At 44.3% G+C, this 15,439-nt stretch overlaps 1 protein-coding gene across 3 annotated transcripts in view; it reads left to right on the top strand.

Annotated features, from left to right (window-relative positions):
• Positions 1-15,439, top strand: part of KLHL13 (kelch like family member 13) — a 115,793-nt gene that overhangs the window by 26,422 nt on the left and 73,932 nt on the right. For 2 of the 3 annotated variants that reach the window (XM_060756073.2, XM_060756075.2), the window contains one exon: positions 5,155-5,226. The exons of the other annotated variant lie outside the window; for it this stretch is intronic. In XM_060756073.2, coding sequence (XP_060612056.1) covers positions 5,155-5,226 — 72 coding nt within the window. The remainder of the gene's footprint in view (positions 1-5,154; positions 5,227-15,439) is intronic. 3 annotated transcript variants of the gene reach the window in all.

Below are 15,439 nucleotides of genomic sequence, written 5' to 3'. Positions count from 1 at the left end.
CTCGCCTCTTTTCTCTAGCTTGCTAGGAAATGTATTGGCGAAGGCTTTCATATCTGGAATCACTGGGTTGTTGTGAGTTTTTGGGCTGTATGACCATGTTCCAGAAGCATTCTTTCCTGACATTTTGCCCACATCTATGACAGACATCATCAGAGGTTGTGAAGTCTGTTGGAAACTAGGCTATTGGAGTTAATACATCTGTGGAATGTCCAGGGAGGAACAAAGAACTCTTGTCTGTTGGAGGCAGGTGTAAATGTTGCAACTGGCCACCTTGACTAGTTGAAACTGGCCACCCCAATTTTCTGTATTGAATACCCCCCACCTCTTTGGTAGGAGCCCCTGGTGGTGCAATGGGTTAAACCCTTATGCCGGCAGGACTGAAGACTGACAGGTCGCAGGTTCGAATCCGGGGAGAGTGTGGATGAGCTCCCTCTATCAGCTCCAGCTCCTCATGCGGGGACATGAGAGAAGCCTCCCAGAAGGATGATAAAACATCAAATTATCCGGGCATTGTCCCCTGGCAACGTCCTTGCAGATGGCCAATTCTCTCACACTAGAAGCGACTTGCAGATTCTCAAGTCGCTCCTGACACAACAAAAAAACAAACAAACTAGCATTGAATGGCCTTGTAGCTTCAAGACCTGGCTGTTTCCTGCCTGTGGGAATCCTTTGTTGGGACGTGTTAGCTGACCCTCATTGTATCTTGCCTGAAATTTCCGTGTTTTTTGAGTGTTCTTTATTTACTGTCCTGATTTTAGAGGTTTTTTTAATACTGGTAGTCAGATGTTGTTCATTTTTATGGTTTCCGCCTTCCTGTTGAAAGTGTTCACATGCTTGTAGATTTCAGTGGATTCTCTGTGTAGTCTGATATGGCGGTTATGAGAGTGGTCCAACATTTCTGTGTTCTCAGATAATATGCTGTGTCCAGGTTGGTTCATCAGGTTCTCTGATTGAAGTAGTCTGCAGTGCCTTTCATGTTCCTTGATTCGTGTTTAGGCAATGCTGCATTCGGTGGTTCTTATGGAGACTTGTCCACAACTGCATGGTATATGGTAAACTCCCACAGAGTTGAGAGGATCCCTCTTGTCCTTTGCTGAACGTAGCAATTGTTGGATATTTTTAGTGTATCTGTAGATAGTTTGTATGTCGTGTTCCTTCATCAGCTTCCCTATGTGGTCAATGGTTCCCTTCGTAGTTTGTATCAAAAGCATTGCATAAATCAGCATAAAACTGGTAAAAATAGAAGGTGCACAGGTGGCTAAATATCTTTTGACCAAAAATGGGCAACAGCAACGGCATTGTCTCTAGCCCTCCAGCAATTCCTCCTCTGTACATGAGGCAGGGCACAATGGACAAGCATACAGATGCAGAGTTGTCTGTTCTGCTCCACAGTCACACAAAGTATGGGATTCTTTTAGGTAGTGCCATTTTGCCAGGTTGTCTTTTGATCTGCCCATTTCACTTCTGAGTCTGTTCAGGGACTTCCAAGTTTCCCATTCTTGGAGAAAGACCCTCGTGGGGGTGGGGGGGCATCCAGTTGGTATTTCCTGATATAGCTGCCCAGAGGGATACCCTTGCTGTTGCTGGAGGGATGCCAAGAGGAGGGGTAGTTCTCATAGTTCTCATAAGTTTAAATAATAAATAAATAAATAAAACTTTCCCTTGATTTGAGTCTACTGGGAGGAGACTGGTAGCCATGTAGTGGATGGCTTTCACAGTGTTTAACCTTATTTCTCTCACATTTAGCAGCAACTTCCCATTGCACATCAGTGGGGGCAATGCCAGCTAGCTTGTAGAATTTATCAACAGGTGTAGGTTTAAGACATCCTGTGATTATTCTGCATGTTTCATTCAATGCTATGTTCACCTGCTTTGCATGGGCAGACCTATGCCAAACAGGGCAGCCGTACTCAGCAGTTGCATAAGACAAGGCTAGGGCTAATGTTCTTATTAATTTTGGGTCTGCACCCCATGTGCCGCCAGTAAGTTTTTGCATGTATCAGTAGTTTCCTTGATATATGGTATATGATATATTTTCCCTGATAATGTTTTCTGCATAACATAAAACAGTAATGTTGTGCCTTTACATGCACGTTGCCTACCTTGCCCTGCAGCAAAGGTTCAAGTGTTCTCTCTGATGTATAGCATTCAATGTATTGATCTTGTTTTGAATGTGTTTCTTCCTGGAGCGCTTTCGTCATGCATTTCTGCATGATGGGGTGGGATGACGGGACTGGTTATCCCACTCCTGCTCCGCAATTCTGAGATTTTAAGTGACAGTAAAGAGAGTTTTGTCTTAAATGGGTTGAAATTTAATTCCAAATTAAGGAAAGAAAAGTGCTCTACTCTCTAAGACTTGTGTGTCTTGCAAAGGCTGGGCCTACACAGCCATATGATCCAGTTTCTCAATCCAGATTATCTGAACAGGAATGTATGAGTCTGCACTGCCAGATGATCCAGTTGAAAGCAGATAATCTGGATGCAGTGTAAATGGGGCCTAAGTTTCTTCTTGGAATCTGACCACTGCTAACTAGAAAAAGAGGAAATATTTATGCTAGTATTTCCTATTCCTCCTTATATGTTTCTAAGACTGGCTTCTCCTTCCTGATACCTGGGAAGAAGAAAAACCCACCTTGTTGGGCGAGTGGGCTTATTAACAAAAGATCTTCCTCATAAATGCACAGCAGAGTAACTTACCAGCAGCAATGTGACCCAGCACCAGTAGCCAAAAGTGACAAACAACAACAAACAAACAAACAAAACAAAAACACACAGACCACTGTTTTCTTCCATAGGAGGCTTTTCTTTGTAGTAAAATAATATAGTTGCACTATTTACAATAACAAGGTTTCCACGATGCAAATAAAGTCCTTTATACTTCCTTCTTTGCTTCCACGCTGGGCTTCTATTTCATGCAGATAAACAGCTTCGCTTTCACAGAGCTGCCTCTCATAACAAACTTATACTGCAGCTTCACACAGTACTTTTTTTTTTTTGCACACAGCAGCCTTTATACACTGGAGCTTCACAGACAAGGCTTTAGAACTTGGGGCTTCTCTCACCGAAGCTTCTCACACCAGGCATTCTCACATTTTGAGGACTTCTCACAGACTAAGGCCTATCTCACATTATGAGACCTATCTCACACAGAGGCTTCTCTCACAGATTAAGGCCTACCTCACAGTGTGAAGTGTACATCATACTGAGGCTCCTCTCACAGTCTAAGACAGGGGTCCTCAAACTTCTGAAACAGAGGGCCAGATCACAGTCCTTCAAACTGTTGAAGGGCTGGATTATAATTTTTTTTAAAAAAAACAACAAACACGTAATTTGAATTTTATGCACACTGCACATATCTTATTTGTAGTGCTAAAAACACTTAAAATCAATACAATAATTAAAATGAAGAACAAATTTAACAAATATAAACTTATCAGTATTTCAGTGGGAAGTGTGGGCCTGCTTTTGGCTGATGAGATAGGATTGTTGTTGTTGAGTGCTTTCAAGTTGTTTCAGACTTAGGTTGACCCTGATTGAGGGCCGGGTAAATGACATTGGAGGGCTGCATCCGGCCCCTGGGCCTTAGTTTGAGGACCCCTGGTCTAAGACCTATCTCACACTGAGACCTATCTCACACAGAGGCTTCTCTCACAGTCTAAGACCTATCCCACACTGTGAGACCTGTCTCACACAGAGGCTTCTCTCATAGATTAAGGCCTACCTCACACTGTGAGGCCTTCCTCACACAGAGGCTTCTCTCACAGACTAAGGCCTACCTTACAGTGTGAGGCCTACCTCACACAGAGGCTTCTCTCATAGACTAAGGCCTAACTCACATTGTGAGGCCTACTTCACACAGAGGCTTCTCTCACAAAGGCCTTCCTCTCACACAGGCTTCTCTCACAGACTAAGGCAGTGCTTCTCAACCTGAGGTCCCCAGATATTTTTGGCCTACAACTCCCAGAAATCCCGGCCAGTTTACCAGCTGTTAGGATTTCTGGGAGTTGAAGGCCAAAAACATCTAGGGACCCCAGGTTGAGAAGCACTGGACTAAGGCCTACCTCACACAGAGGTTTCTCTCACAGACTAAGGTCTACCTCACACTGTGAGGCTTTCTCACAGACTGAGACCTTTCTCTTACTGGAGTTATGCCTCAGACTGACAGGTACTAAGCTACAGGCACATCTGCTTATATAAAACTGCAGCTTTTGCTGGGTCATTGCATCCGTTTTACCCTTTTCATTGCTTGACTCACATTTTTATAATTCAAAATACCTAGTTAATTTTTCATATTTCTGACAATATATACACTAAGGTATCACCTTTCTGAACTTCCATCCAGAATCACAAGCATTAAGTTGCAGAAAACATTAGCAGGAAGACTGGGGACAGCTTCCAAAGAAGCGCAGGCACATTCAGACCTGCTGTGGAGTCCAATATTTTTGCTCGGCCTTTCTAGCACACAGGTAAAAGGCATTAGCAGCAAGCTGATGGGACGGAAAGACGGAAGGAACTGCAAGTTACAGAGCGAGCGAGTGAGGCTGGGAAAGACCTGTACACAAAGCTCTTTGAGCAACAAAGACAGCGGTGTATCTTAAGGGTCGCCACAGGTCTGCTTTTGCAGTAGAAAGGGAGCCTGATCAAAGCCCTTTTGAGCTGCTTCATGATGTGGGTTTTCAGAGCAGCCTGGGGAGCTGTCTCTCTTGAAGGATGACATTCTCTGATCCGGAGTGTTGACTCTTTCCCTGACATCATTACTCTGTTAAGCGCCTGCTTTTTTCATTTTGTTTTCCAAGGGGATTTTTTTTTGCATAGAATCATCCTAATGTGGGAGGCCCTTTCAAGACAGGCGGGTTTGCTATTTCACCCATCTCAATCTCTTTCTTTAAAAAAGGAGTGGACCCAGGCGTTTTGTAGGACTCGGCCACGTCCTCCACCGAATAATAGCCGGTCTTTTGTCCCGTATCCTCTTGTTCAGAAACAAGCGCCTCATTATCCCCAGGGGACAATGGACGGCCTTGGTGGTGTGGTTGACTTCACTGGTGAGTAACCCACCCTCTGCCATGGAGCCGGGCTCACGTGACCCCGGCGAAGATGACCACGCTTCCCTTTCAGAAACTGCCGCATTAAAGTCTTATCTCCTTTGGTTAACAGGGGAGTGACTAATCTTGACGGCATGGACCACTCTGTGCTCAGGAGGGAAATGCCACCAGTGCTTCATGACAGGTAGGTGTTTGCCACAAAAAGTAATTGAGTTTGAAAAGTGAATGTCGCTGTCTCCATGCTTACTGACCTTTCTTCCAAGACAAATCACTGCTTTTCTTCTGCTTGGAGGGACACAGGGCCAGGGCCTGGAATCCTCTCCTCGCATTCCTCTTCCTCCTGTTCTTCTTGTTCTTCTTCTTGTTCTTCTTCTTGTTCTTCTTCTTGTTCTTCTTCTTGTTTTTGTTCTTCTTGTTCTTCTTCTTGTTCTTCTTGTTCTACTTCTTCTTGTTCTTGTTCTTCTTTTTGTTCTTGTTCTTGTTCTTCTTCTTCTTCCTCTTCTTTTTCTTCTTCTTTTTCTTCTTCTTCTTCTTCTTCTTCTTCTTCTTCTACTACTACTACTAAAGCCAATGCAATTCTAGACTATATCAATAGGAGCGTAGTATCTAACTCACATGTGTCAAACTCCTTCAGGCCAAATCTGACCCATTGTATCCTTTTATGAGGCCCTCCGATGCTGGACTACAACTCCTGTATTCCTCAGCATTAGACCTATTGATTAGAGCGGATGGGAATTGTGATACCGCAATATTAATGCAAAAAATAATAAAATAAATAAATAAATAAATAAATAAATAATATCGTTTGTCCTGTTTAGTCAGGAGAGTGGGGTTTGGATTCAGATACAAGACTTCTAGATATGATGCCTGACTCTAAAATGCCCTTTCACCTTTCCTTAACCTCAGAACCACAAGGGCTGTGGGGTTGCCATTCCCATCATCCCCAGTCTTCAAGGAGGATAACCAAAAATGATGGGAGCTGTTGTTCCATAACTTCTGGGGACCCAAACTGGATAAAAACTAAAGAGCACTGACACACACACATATATGTACACACATGCGTGCGCACACGCACACACAGCATTTATATTCTGGCCTTCTCGCCCCGAAGGGGACTCAGGACGAATCACCAAACACATATATGGCAAACATTCAATGCCATTAAACAGACAGGAGAGACAATAGATAGAGATATTATGTTAGCATTTTCCCCAACTTTGGCGTCCTGGAGGTTGTGCTTTATTCCGGCCTCAGGGGTTGTGCTGTCACTCCATCCTCTATGACAAATAGTTGGCCCTCTGTTTCCATTGATTCTCCATCCATGGATTCAATGGTCTTTTGAAGGCAACCAGAAGGCTGATGTGGCTTTGATCAGACGTCACCTGGAATAATAACCCTGTGTCCAGTTCTGGGCAAAGCAATTCAAGAGGGATATTGACTCTTAAGTTGCAAGGTGTCCAGAGGAAGAGGGCAAATAAAAGGTCTGGAAGCCATGAATTCCTCTGAGGAGCGGCTTAACGAGCCTCCAGAAGAGAAAGCTGGCAGGAGACAAGAGGGTTATGTTTAAATATTTGAGGAGATGTCATTATATAGAGGGGGGGGGGGGGAGTTGGCCCTCTGTTTCCATGGATTCTCCATCCATGGATTCAATGGTCCTTTGAAGGAACCATAAGGCTGATGCAACCCTCAATGATAATGAAACCCCCAGTCTAGATGGAAAGAAGTAATGGTGCCCCTCTTTTCTGCTTTGCTCAGACTTCACATAGAATACTAACCTTGTGTCCAGTTCTGGGCAAAGCAATTCAAGAGGGATATTGAGGTGGAAGGTGTCCAGAGGAAGAGAGCAATTAAAAGGTCTGGAAGCCATGAATCCCTCCGAGGAACAGCTTAAAGAGCTGGGTTTCTTTAACCTCCAGAAGAGAAGGCTGAGAGGAGACATGATAGCAATGTATACATATGGAAGGGTGTCCTAAGGAAGAGGGAGCAGGCCTTGCTTTCTCCTGCCCTGGAGGCTAGGACTCAATGGAACCATGTGCTCAAATGACGAGAAAAGGCGATTCCACCTGAACATTATTAGGATGAACTTCCTGACCATAAGAGAAGCACAAGATGTTACATGACCAGAGAAGGGGGACCAACGTGGTCAAAGATCTGGAAGCCAAGAATCCCTATGAATAGGGAGCTGGGTATATTTACCTACTGGAAGAGAAGGGAACATGATGGTTGGGTGGAGAAACTCCATGGAGAAGCTGGTTGTTGGTTTGTTCCTATGGTATGTGTACCAGCCTAGTTTGGACTGATGTGTCGGCATTTGGAAGGTGTGGACTTTCTTCTCATTCCTACCAAATCAATTCCACTGTATGCAACGACCACTAAAGTGTTGTTTGGCTTTGAAATGGGATGTGGAGCTCCATGAGGCAATAGGAGAATCAAAGGTTGTGTTGTGGCTCAGCTGGAGCCTCAGGCAGAAGATGATGGGATTCAGATTCATGAAGATGTTCCTGTTGGTTTTGAAGAAGAATATAAGGAGGTTCAGTTTCCCATGGCAAGGAATGTTTCAGATGATGTTCCTGATGTTAGTGAAACTAGCCAGGTGCAGTTGGAGGAGGATGGCTCCCAGCCTGACGATTCTCTAACAAGCGATCTGACCTTGAGAGCTCTAAAGATCTAGATAGGGAGGATCGCTTACAATTCAAAGTTCGCCGCATTGCGAGGCTTGCTAACAAGAGGGAGGTTAGGAGTCAACGGAATGCGTTCATGCTGGGAAAGCATATTAAATGGGGTATTTGAAGGCCAATCTTTGTCAGTGCAACTTCTGCGAACAACCTGGTAACTTCTTTGGATTGCCTTGGCTTTTGGGCAATGTTCTTGGCTTCCTGGGACTCTGTCTTGCTGTCATGGAATCTTGTTTGATCGATGTTCTTTGGATTATGCTTCATGCTGTTTGCTATTGAACTTTTGGAACTTACTTTTGCATTTAAGACTTTTCCTTTCTCCAGTAAACTACAAAACCTTCATCCTTTGTGTGATTTGGTGTTTGGAGCAAGGTGACTCTACTCTGAGCTGCGACAGGTTTGGCGCAAGAGATCCAGACCTGTAATTTATAGTTCAGAAGGGACTGGCGGTGCTGCTTCCATCCCTTCTAGCATCTTGCCATGTTCAAGTGTAACCCTAGTATTTATTATGAGACATGTTGGCAGTGTCGTTGGGGAAAAAATGCCACCTTTCCCACTTCCATTACATTGTAGATGCAGCTATTATGTGCCATTTGCTTCAAGTCGGGATGCTGCCCAAATTGCAGCTGTTCCTGTGTGTGAAATGTTTCCTATCCTCAAAATAGCCTTGTTGGTGTTAATCATACCTTTAAAGGAACTGGTTCCTTCCCCTTTCCTCTTGCTCTTTCCTCATCCGTCCCTGATGAGGCTTTGAATGCTCGACCTTTGAGTCACGCTGCCATGAAGTTGCTTTTCTTTGCATCCATCTTCGTATCCCTGTGTTCTGAATTGTCACTTCAGGCTCCGGATCTCCACCATTGCTATCCCTTAACATTTGGGTTGAACGTTTTGAAATAGAGAAGGAAGAGGAAGGTATAGTGGTCCAGGAAGAAGGTCTAACATGTGATAGAAGTAGCTGTGGGACACCTCATTCTCTCCTCCCCCCCTTCTTTCTTTATGAAAATGCATGTGTGGTGGAGTAATAATAATAATAATAATAATAATAATAACACTTTATTTGTACCCTGCTACCATCTCCCCAAGGGACTCGGTGCGGCTTACATGAGGCCGAGCCCAAACACAACAATACGAGGAATAATAACAAAAATACAAGCAATTAAAATAAAAACATAGACAATAAAATATACAACATTATCAATAAGACAACACACAATTAAAAACAGTGGGAAGGCCAAATGTAAAGTTAAAATGGAAATAATGCTGGGACATGGGTGAGAAGGTGATAGTGGTGTTTGTGGAAGGGCATACGAGCAGACCTAAAGAAATGTAAAGTGCTTTGGAGGACAAAGTGCTACGGGATCATTATTCCGGGAAGGCACACTGGAACAACCACGTCTTCAAGCTCCTCCTGCAGACTGCCAGAGTTGGGGCCTGTCTGATGTCTTTAGGGAGTGAGTTCCAGAGACGAGGGGCCACCACTGAAAAGGCCCTCTCTCTCGTCCACACCAATCGCGCCTGCTCATTGATGGACTATAAATCCCAGTACATACAACTCCAAAATGTCAAGGCCAATTTCCTTCAAAACCCATCAGTACTCAAATTTGGGCATATTGAGTATGCATACCAAGTTTGGTCCCGATACATCATTGTTTGGGTTCATACTGCACTCTGGATGTAGGTGAACTACAACTCCTATAAATCCCTCCAAAGACCTCCAGTATTTTTTGTTGATCATAGGAGTTCTGTGTGCCAAGTTAGTTCCAGGTCTATTGTTGGTGGAGTTCAGAGTGCAGTTTGTAGGTTGTAGGTGAACTATATATCCCAGTACCTACAACTCCTATAAATCATGGTGAATTTTCCCCAAACCTCTCCAGTATATTCAGTTGCTGATCAATTCCTGTTTGATGTGTGCCATAGAGAACAATAGGAAAAAGTTAAGTGAGAGGCAGTGGGCAGGATTATGCCAATTCCACACCAATGGAGAGAGTAAGAAACACTGGGATGTCTGTGGTGGAGGAACACATAGAATCAAGGATGAAATGGTCCCCATATGAAAGTCTTCACTTGGGTAATGGGCAGTATGGCGATTGTGGAGGACATTAGCAGGGCTCTTGTATATGTTTACATTGCTCGCTATAACCTGCAATGTAATTGGAGGGAGGGCCATTGGTGTCTCCTGAGCGGTGGGATTTAGAGATGTTTGTGGAAATGGGAGCTTGTCTGTGGAAGTGGACATCCCAGCCATACATACACATACTGTTGTGACACAGCTGGAATCAGAGAGTGTTTCTGACGAGGATGATGGGACTCAGGTTCACAGTTTGGTTCAAAATGTCCCTGCTATAGACAGTGAAGAAGAAGTGCAGTTTCCCACAACAAGGCATGAGAGTGTTGATACTGAAAATAGCCATGAGGAAGAACTTCCTGATTGTGAGAGCCGTTCAGCAGTGGAACTCCCTGCCCCAGAGTGTGGTGGAGGCTCCTTCTTTGGAACCTTTTAAACAGAGGCTGGATGGCCATCTGTCTGGGGTGATTTGAATGCAATATTCCTGCTTCTTGGCGGAATGGGGTTGGACTGGATGGCCCATGAGGTCTCTTCCAACTCTATGATTCTATGATTCTATGTGCAGATTGAGGAGGATGGTTCTTTGCCTTGTTCTCAGCCTGATAATAAGCAAGCAGGAAAACAGTTAACAAGGAGATTGACCTTGACGATATGGGAACTTTAGATCGGGCTGATCGGTTGGAATTCCATGTTCGAAGGAGTGACAGGATAGCAAACAAGAGGGAGGCCAGAGAAATGCCTTCATGTTTTGCAAAGGGTATTAAACAGCGTGTTTGAGACCAGATCTTTTGTCAAAGCAACTTCGCGTTTACCTAAAGAACCAGCCTAGGCTAGGCTGGATTATCTTGCAGTTTTAGTGTTCAAGGTTTCCAGGACTTTGTCATGTTCTCTTGGGTCTTGCTCTGCTGATGCCTATTTGGATTATGCTTCAAATGCTATGTTATCCTGATCTTTTGGAACATTAACCTTTGCTTTTATTAACTTTTTACCTTTTATCTATATAAATAAAAATGTAATGTTCGTTTGTGGGATTAACAGAACTCAAAAAACCATTGGACGAATTGACACCAAATTTGGACACAAGACACCTAACAACGCAATGTATGTCCTTCACTCAAAAAAATTGATTTTGTCATTTGGGAGTTGTAGTTGCTGGGATTTATAGTTCACCTGTAATCAAAGAGCATTCTGAACCCCACCAACAATGAAATTGAACCAAACTTGGCACACAGTTCTCCCATGACCAACGGAAAATACTGGAAGGGTTTGGTGGACAGTGTCCTTTGGTCTTGGAGTTGTAGTTCACCTACATCCAGAGAGCACTGTGGACTCAAAACAATGATGGATCTGGACCAAACTCTACATGAATACTCAATATGCCCAAATGTGAACACTGGTGGAGTTTGGGAAAAATAGAATCTTGACATTTGGGAGTTGTAGTTGCAGGGATTTATAGTTCACCTACAATCACAGAGCATTCTGAATCCCATCAACGATAGAATTGGGCCAAACCTCCCACACAGAACCCCCATGTGGGCCACAGCAACGCGTGGCAGAGGATGGCTAGTTTTTAATAAACCATAGAGACTTCTGGCTGTGTGCAGTTTGGTGTTTTTCAGCAAGATAAATCTTTCAGCAAGGTGTAACACACACATATTTTCACTTGTATTATGTATATAGATTATGTGTAGCTTGTGATGTGAAAAAAAAACAAAACACTGAGAGGGGTGGGGTGTTTGGCGTGAAAATGGCCTCACTTTTTTGTGCTCCTGCGTTCTATGCTTAAACTCTATGCTCTCCTCACTCCTTATTAGTGGATTTTCCTCATCTCTGTTGTCACCTGTTGACTGACCCCGACATTCTGTTTTTCATTTCTAAAATCTATCTATATATCTATAAATTTGTATACACACAATGTATATGAGGTTCCTAGAACCACCAGAAATGCAAAATATAAATAAATAAATAAATAAATAAATAAATAAATAAATAAAATAAATTCACTGTTAATAACTTATTCTCAAATGACCACCCTTAAAACCAATCTGCCTCTTGTTGGGAATCAGGCAGCCTTTCTCAACCTGGGGGGTTCACGAGGGGGTGTCAGAGGGGTCGCCAAAGATTATCGGAAAATACGAAGCCCCTGTGGTGCAGTGGGTTAAACCCCTGTGCTGGCAGGACTGAAGACCGACAGGTCGCAGGTTCGAATCTGGGGAGAGGAGGATGAGCTCCCTCTATCAGCTCCAGCTCCTCATGCGGGGACATGAGAGAAGCCTCCCACAAGGATGATAAAACATCAACTCATCCGGGCATCCCCTGGGCAACAGCCTTGCAGATGGCCAATTCTCTCACACCAGAAGCAACTTGCAGTTTCTCAGGTCGCTCCTGACACAACAAAATAAATAAATAAATAAATAAATAATCAGAAAACACAGTATTTTTTGTTGGTCATGGTGGTTCTGTGTGGGAAGTTTGGCCCAATTCTGTCATTGGTGGGGATCAAGGGGCTCTTTGATTGTAGATGAACTATAAATCCCAGCAACTTCAACTCTCAAATATCAATGTCTATTTTCCCCAAATTCCACCAATGTTCACCATTGGGCATATTGAGTATTTGGTGCCAAGTTTGGTCTAGATCCACCATTGTTTGAGTCCATATTGCTCTCTGGATGTAGGTGAACTACAACTCCAAAACTCAAGGTCAGTGCCCAGCAAACCCTTCCAGTATTTTCCATTGGTCATGGGAGGCCTGTGTGCCAAGATTGCTTCAGTTCCATCGTTGATGGAGTTCAGAATGCTCTTTGATTGTAAGTGAACTACAAATCCCAGCAACTACAATTCCCAAATGACAAAATCAATCTCCCCCAACCCCACCAGTATTCAAATTTGACTGTATCAGGTACTTGTGGCAAATTTGGTCCAGTGAATGAAAATACATCCTGCACATCAGATATTTCCAGTATGATTCATAACAGTTATGGAATAGTAATAAAATAATTGTATGTTTGGGGGTCACCACAAAGTGAGGAACTGTATTAAGGGGTTGCTGCATTAGAAAGGTTGAGAAACACTGGAAGCAGGGGTTTAAGTGCACAGTGTTAATCTGTTCACATCATCGCCAGAAGGTGGCATTACCGATTTTCCGGGTTTTAGAACACTTTATTGTGTCATAAAATTTGCTCCAGACGGTAATTGAAAATTTCCAATGAAGTCCTTGCTATTATAGGGATCTCTTTTACGTTCTCATTTAATTCCTCGAAAAAGACAAAACATCACTATTCCTCCCCCTCTGAACTGGTTTAACATGGATAAACAAATAGCGTCCTGACTTTTTGTGCAGACTAACCACCTCTAATGTGTTTCATTGAGTCGAGTACACTTGTGTTTTCTGAAAATGCAGCGTGTTATTTTTTCCACATATAAAGAGACATTTTGGAATTCACATCAGCCAAAAAAGATTAGAGTGCACTTTATAAGTGAATCCACTTATAAAGTCAAAGTGACCCTTTTGTTGTTGTTTATTCGTTCAGTCACTTCTGACTCTCCATGACCTCCTAGACCAGCCCACGCCAGAGCTCCCTGTTGGCCGGGGTCAGCTTCTTTAAGATCAAGCCAATCACTTCAGGGATAACATCCACCCACCTTGCCCTTGGTCGGCCCCTCTTCCTTTTTCCTTCCATTTTCCCCAGCATCATTCCCCAAACATTCTCCCAGTTTCCCTATTTATTTATTTATTTATTTATCGTGTCATCAGCAACCATACCATTGTGTTACAATTCTAACAGAACAAAACAAACACACAGATTAAAAAGAAAAAGCAAAAAAACAACAACACAGATTTTGCAAACTTGGTAGTTGGTTAAATGTCCTTTGACCAGTATCTGGCCACTTGGAGTGCCTCTGGTGTTGCCGCAAGAAGGTCCTCCATTGTGCATGTGGCAGGACTCAGGTTGCATTGCAGCAGGTGGTCAGTGGTTTGCTCTTCTCTGCACTTGCATGTCGAGGATTCCACTTTGTAGTCCCATTACCTAAGGTTGTCTCTGCAACTCGTGCCAGAGCGCAGTCTGTTCAGTGCCTTCCAAGTCAGCCAGTCTTCTGTGTGCCCAGGGGGGAGTCTCTCATTTGGTATCACCCATGGATTGAGGTGCTGGGTTTGGGCCTGCCACTTTTGGACTCTCGCTTGCTGGGGTGTTCCAGCGAGTGTCTCTGTAGCTTCCCTGTCTTCTCATGATGTGGCTTCTAATATCCTTCCCTCCAATGAGCAGTCGGGCTTTATTTCTTGAAGTACGAACTGGTTGGATCTTCTTGTGGTCCAAGGCACACTCAGCATTTTCCTCCAGCATCACAGTTCAAAAGTGTCTGTCTTCCTTCGCTCAGTCTTCTTTATGGCCCAGCTCTCACATCCGTAGGTTACTACGGGGAATACAATTGCTTTAACTATGTGGATCTTCATTGCCAGTGTGATCTCTCTACTCTTCACTATTTTATCAAGATCATTCATTGCTCTCCTCCCAAGAAGTACTGTATATAGACGACTTTTTAGGCATGTAAAACCTTATAAAATTTTGGGGGTCGTCTACTACGCCGGGTATAAAATTAAAATAATAATAGAATTACAAAAATTATTCTGTCTCCTCCTCCTCCTCTGCTGCCTTGGCTCATGGCAGCCTTCCGGGCAGGCTCCCCGTCCTTCCTCTCTTCCTGGTTGTCTTCCTTGCTCAGGCCCAGTCCTCTCCCTTGTTGGCACCCGGGCCCGTGGGCTGCTTCCCGCGCTGCTCAGGCCGCTTTCCTTCTTCCTGGCTAGGCCTCACGAGAAGCACCTCTTCTCCTGCAAGACAACATTGCCTTGCTAGAGAAGAGGTTCTTCTCGTGATGCCTGGCCAGGAAGAAGGAAAGCGGTCTGAGCAGAAGGGCTTCCCGCGCTGGTCAGGCCACTCTCCTTCCTGGCCAGGCCTCACGAGAAGCGCCTCTTCACCGGCGAGACAACTTTGTCTCATGGGAGAAGAGGCGCTTCTCGCGAGGCTTGGCAGGGCTGGGAGGCAGAGACGCCATGGGGGCAGAGTGGGGGCAGGAAGAAGAAGAGTGGCCTGAGCAGCGGAGTCGTCTTAAACGGCGAGTATATCCCCAACTCTCTATTTTGTGTCTTAAAGTTGGGGGTCGTCTTATAGTCCTAGTCGTGTAGTACGGTAAATGTCTTCTGATTTCCTGGCTACAGTCTGTGTCTTTAGTAATCTGCTGGCCATAAGACCTAGGAGGTGTCTACGAACAACACTGGTTCTTCAGCTTAGAAATGGAGATGAGCACCCCCCCTCCAAGAGTCGGACACAACTAGACTTAATGTCAGGGGAAATCTTTACCTTTACCTTTCACTTCTGTAGGGATTAACCCTCTCTAGAGATTTTGAAACAGAGACTGAGGTGCTGTGATTGTACCTTCCTTTATGGCGGAAGGAGGTTGGACTAGATGCCCTCTGGGGGTCTCTTTCAGTGGAGTCGCCTTCTCTGGGCATTTCTGAACTGAGACTGGATGGCTGTGTGTTGGGAGGGCTTTGACTGTTTTCCTGCCTGATAGAAAGGGGCTGGACCGGATGCCCTTTGGGGGTCCCTTCCTCCTCCTCACTGTTCTCAGCACTGCCTTTGTTTGTGGAGGCAGGTGTT

Source organism: Anolis sagrei, chromosome 10 (assembly GCF_037176765.1).
Source record: "Anolis sagrei isolate rAnoSag1 chromosome 10, rAnoSag1.mat, whole genome shotgun sequence".
NCBI lineage: Eukaryota > Metazoa > Chordata > Lepidosauria > Squamata > Dactyloidae > Anolis > Anolis sagrei.
The sequence above is the reverse complement of the archived record's forward strand: the minus strand, read 5'-3'. Positions and strand labels throughout refer to the sequence as shown.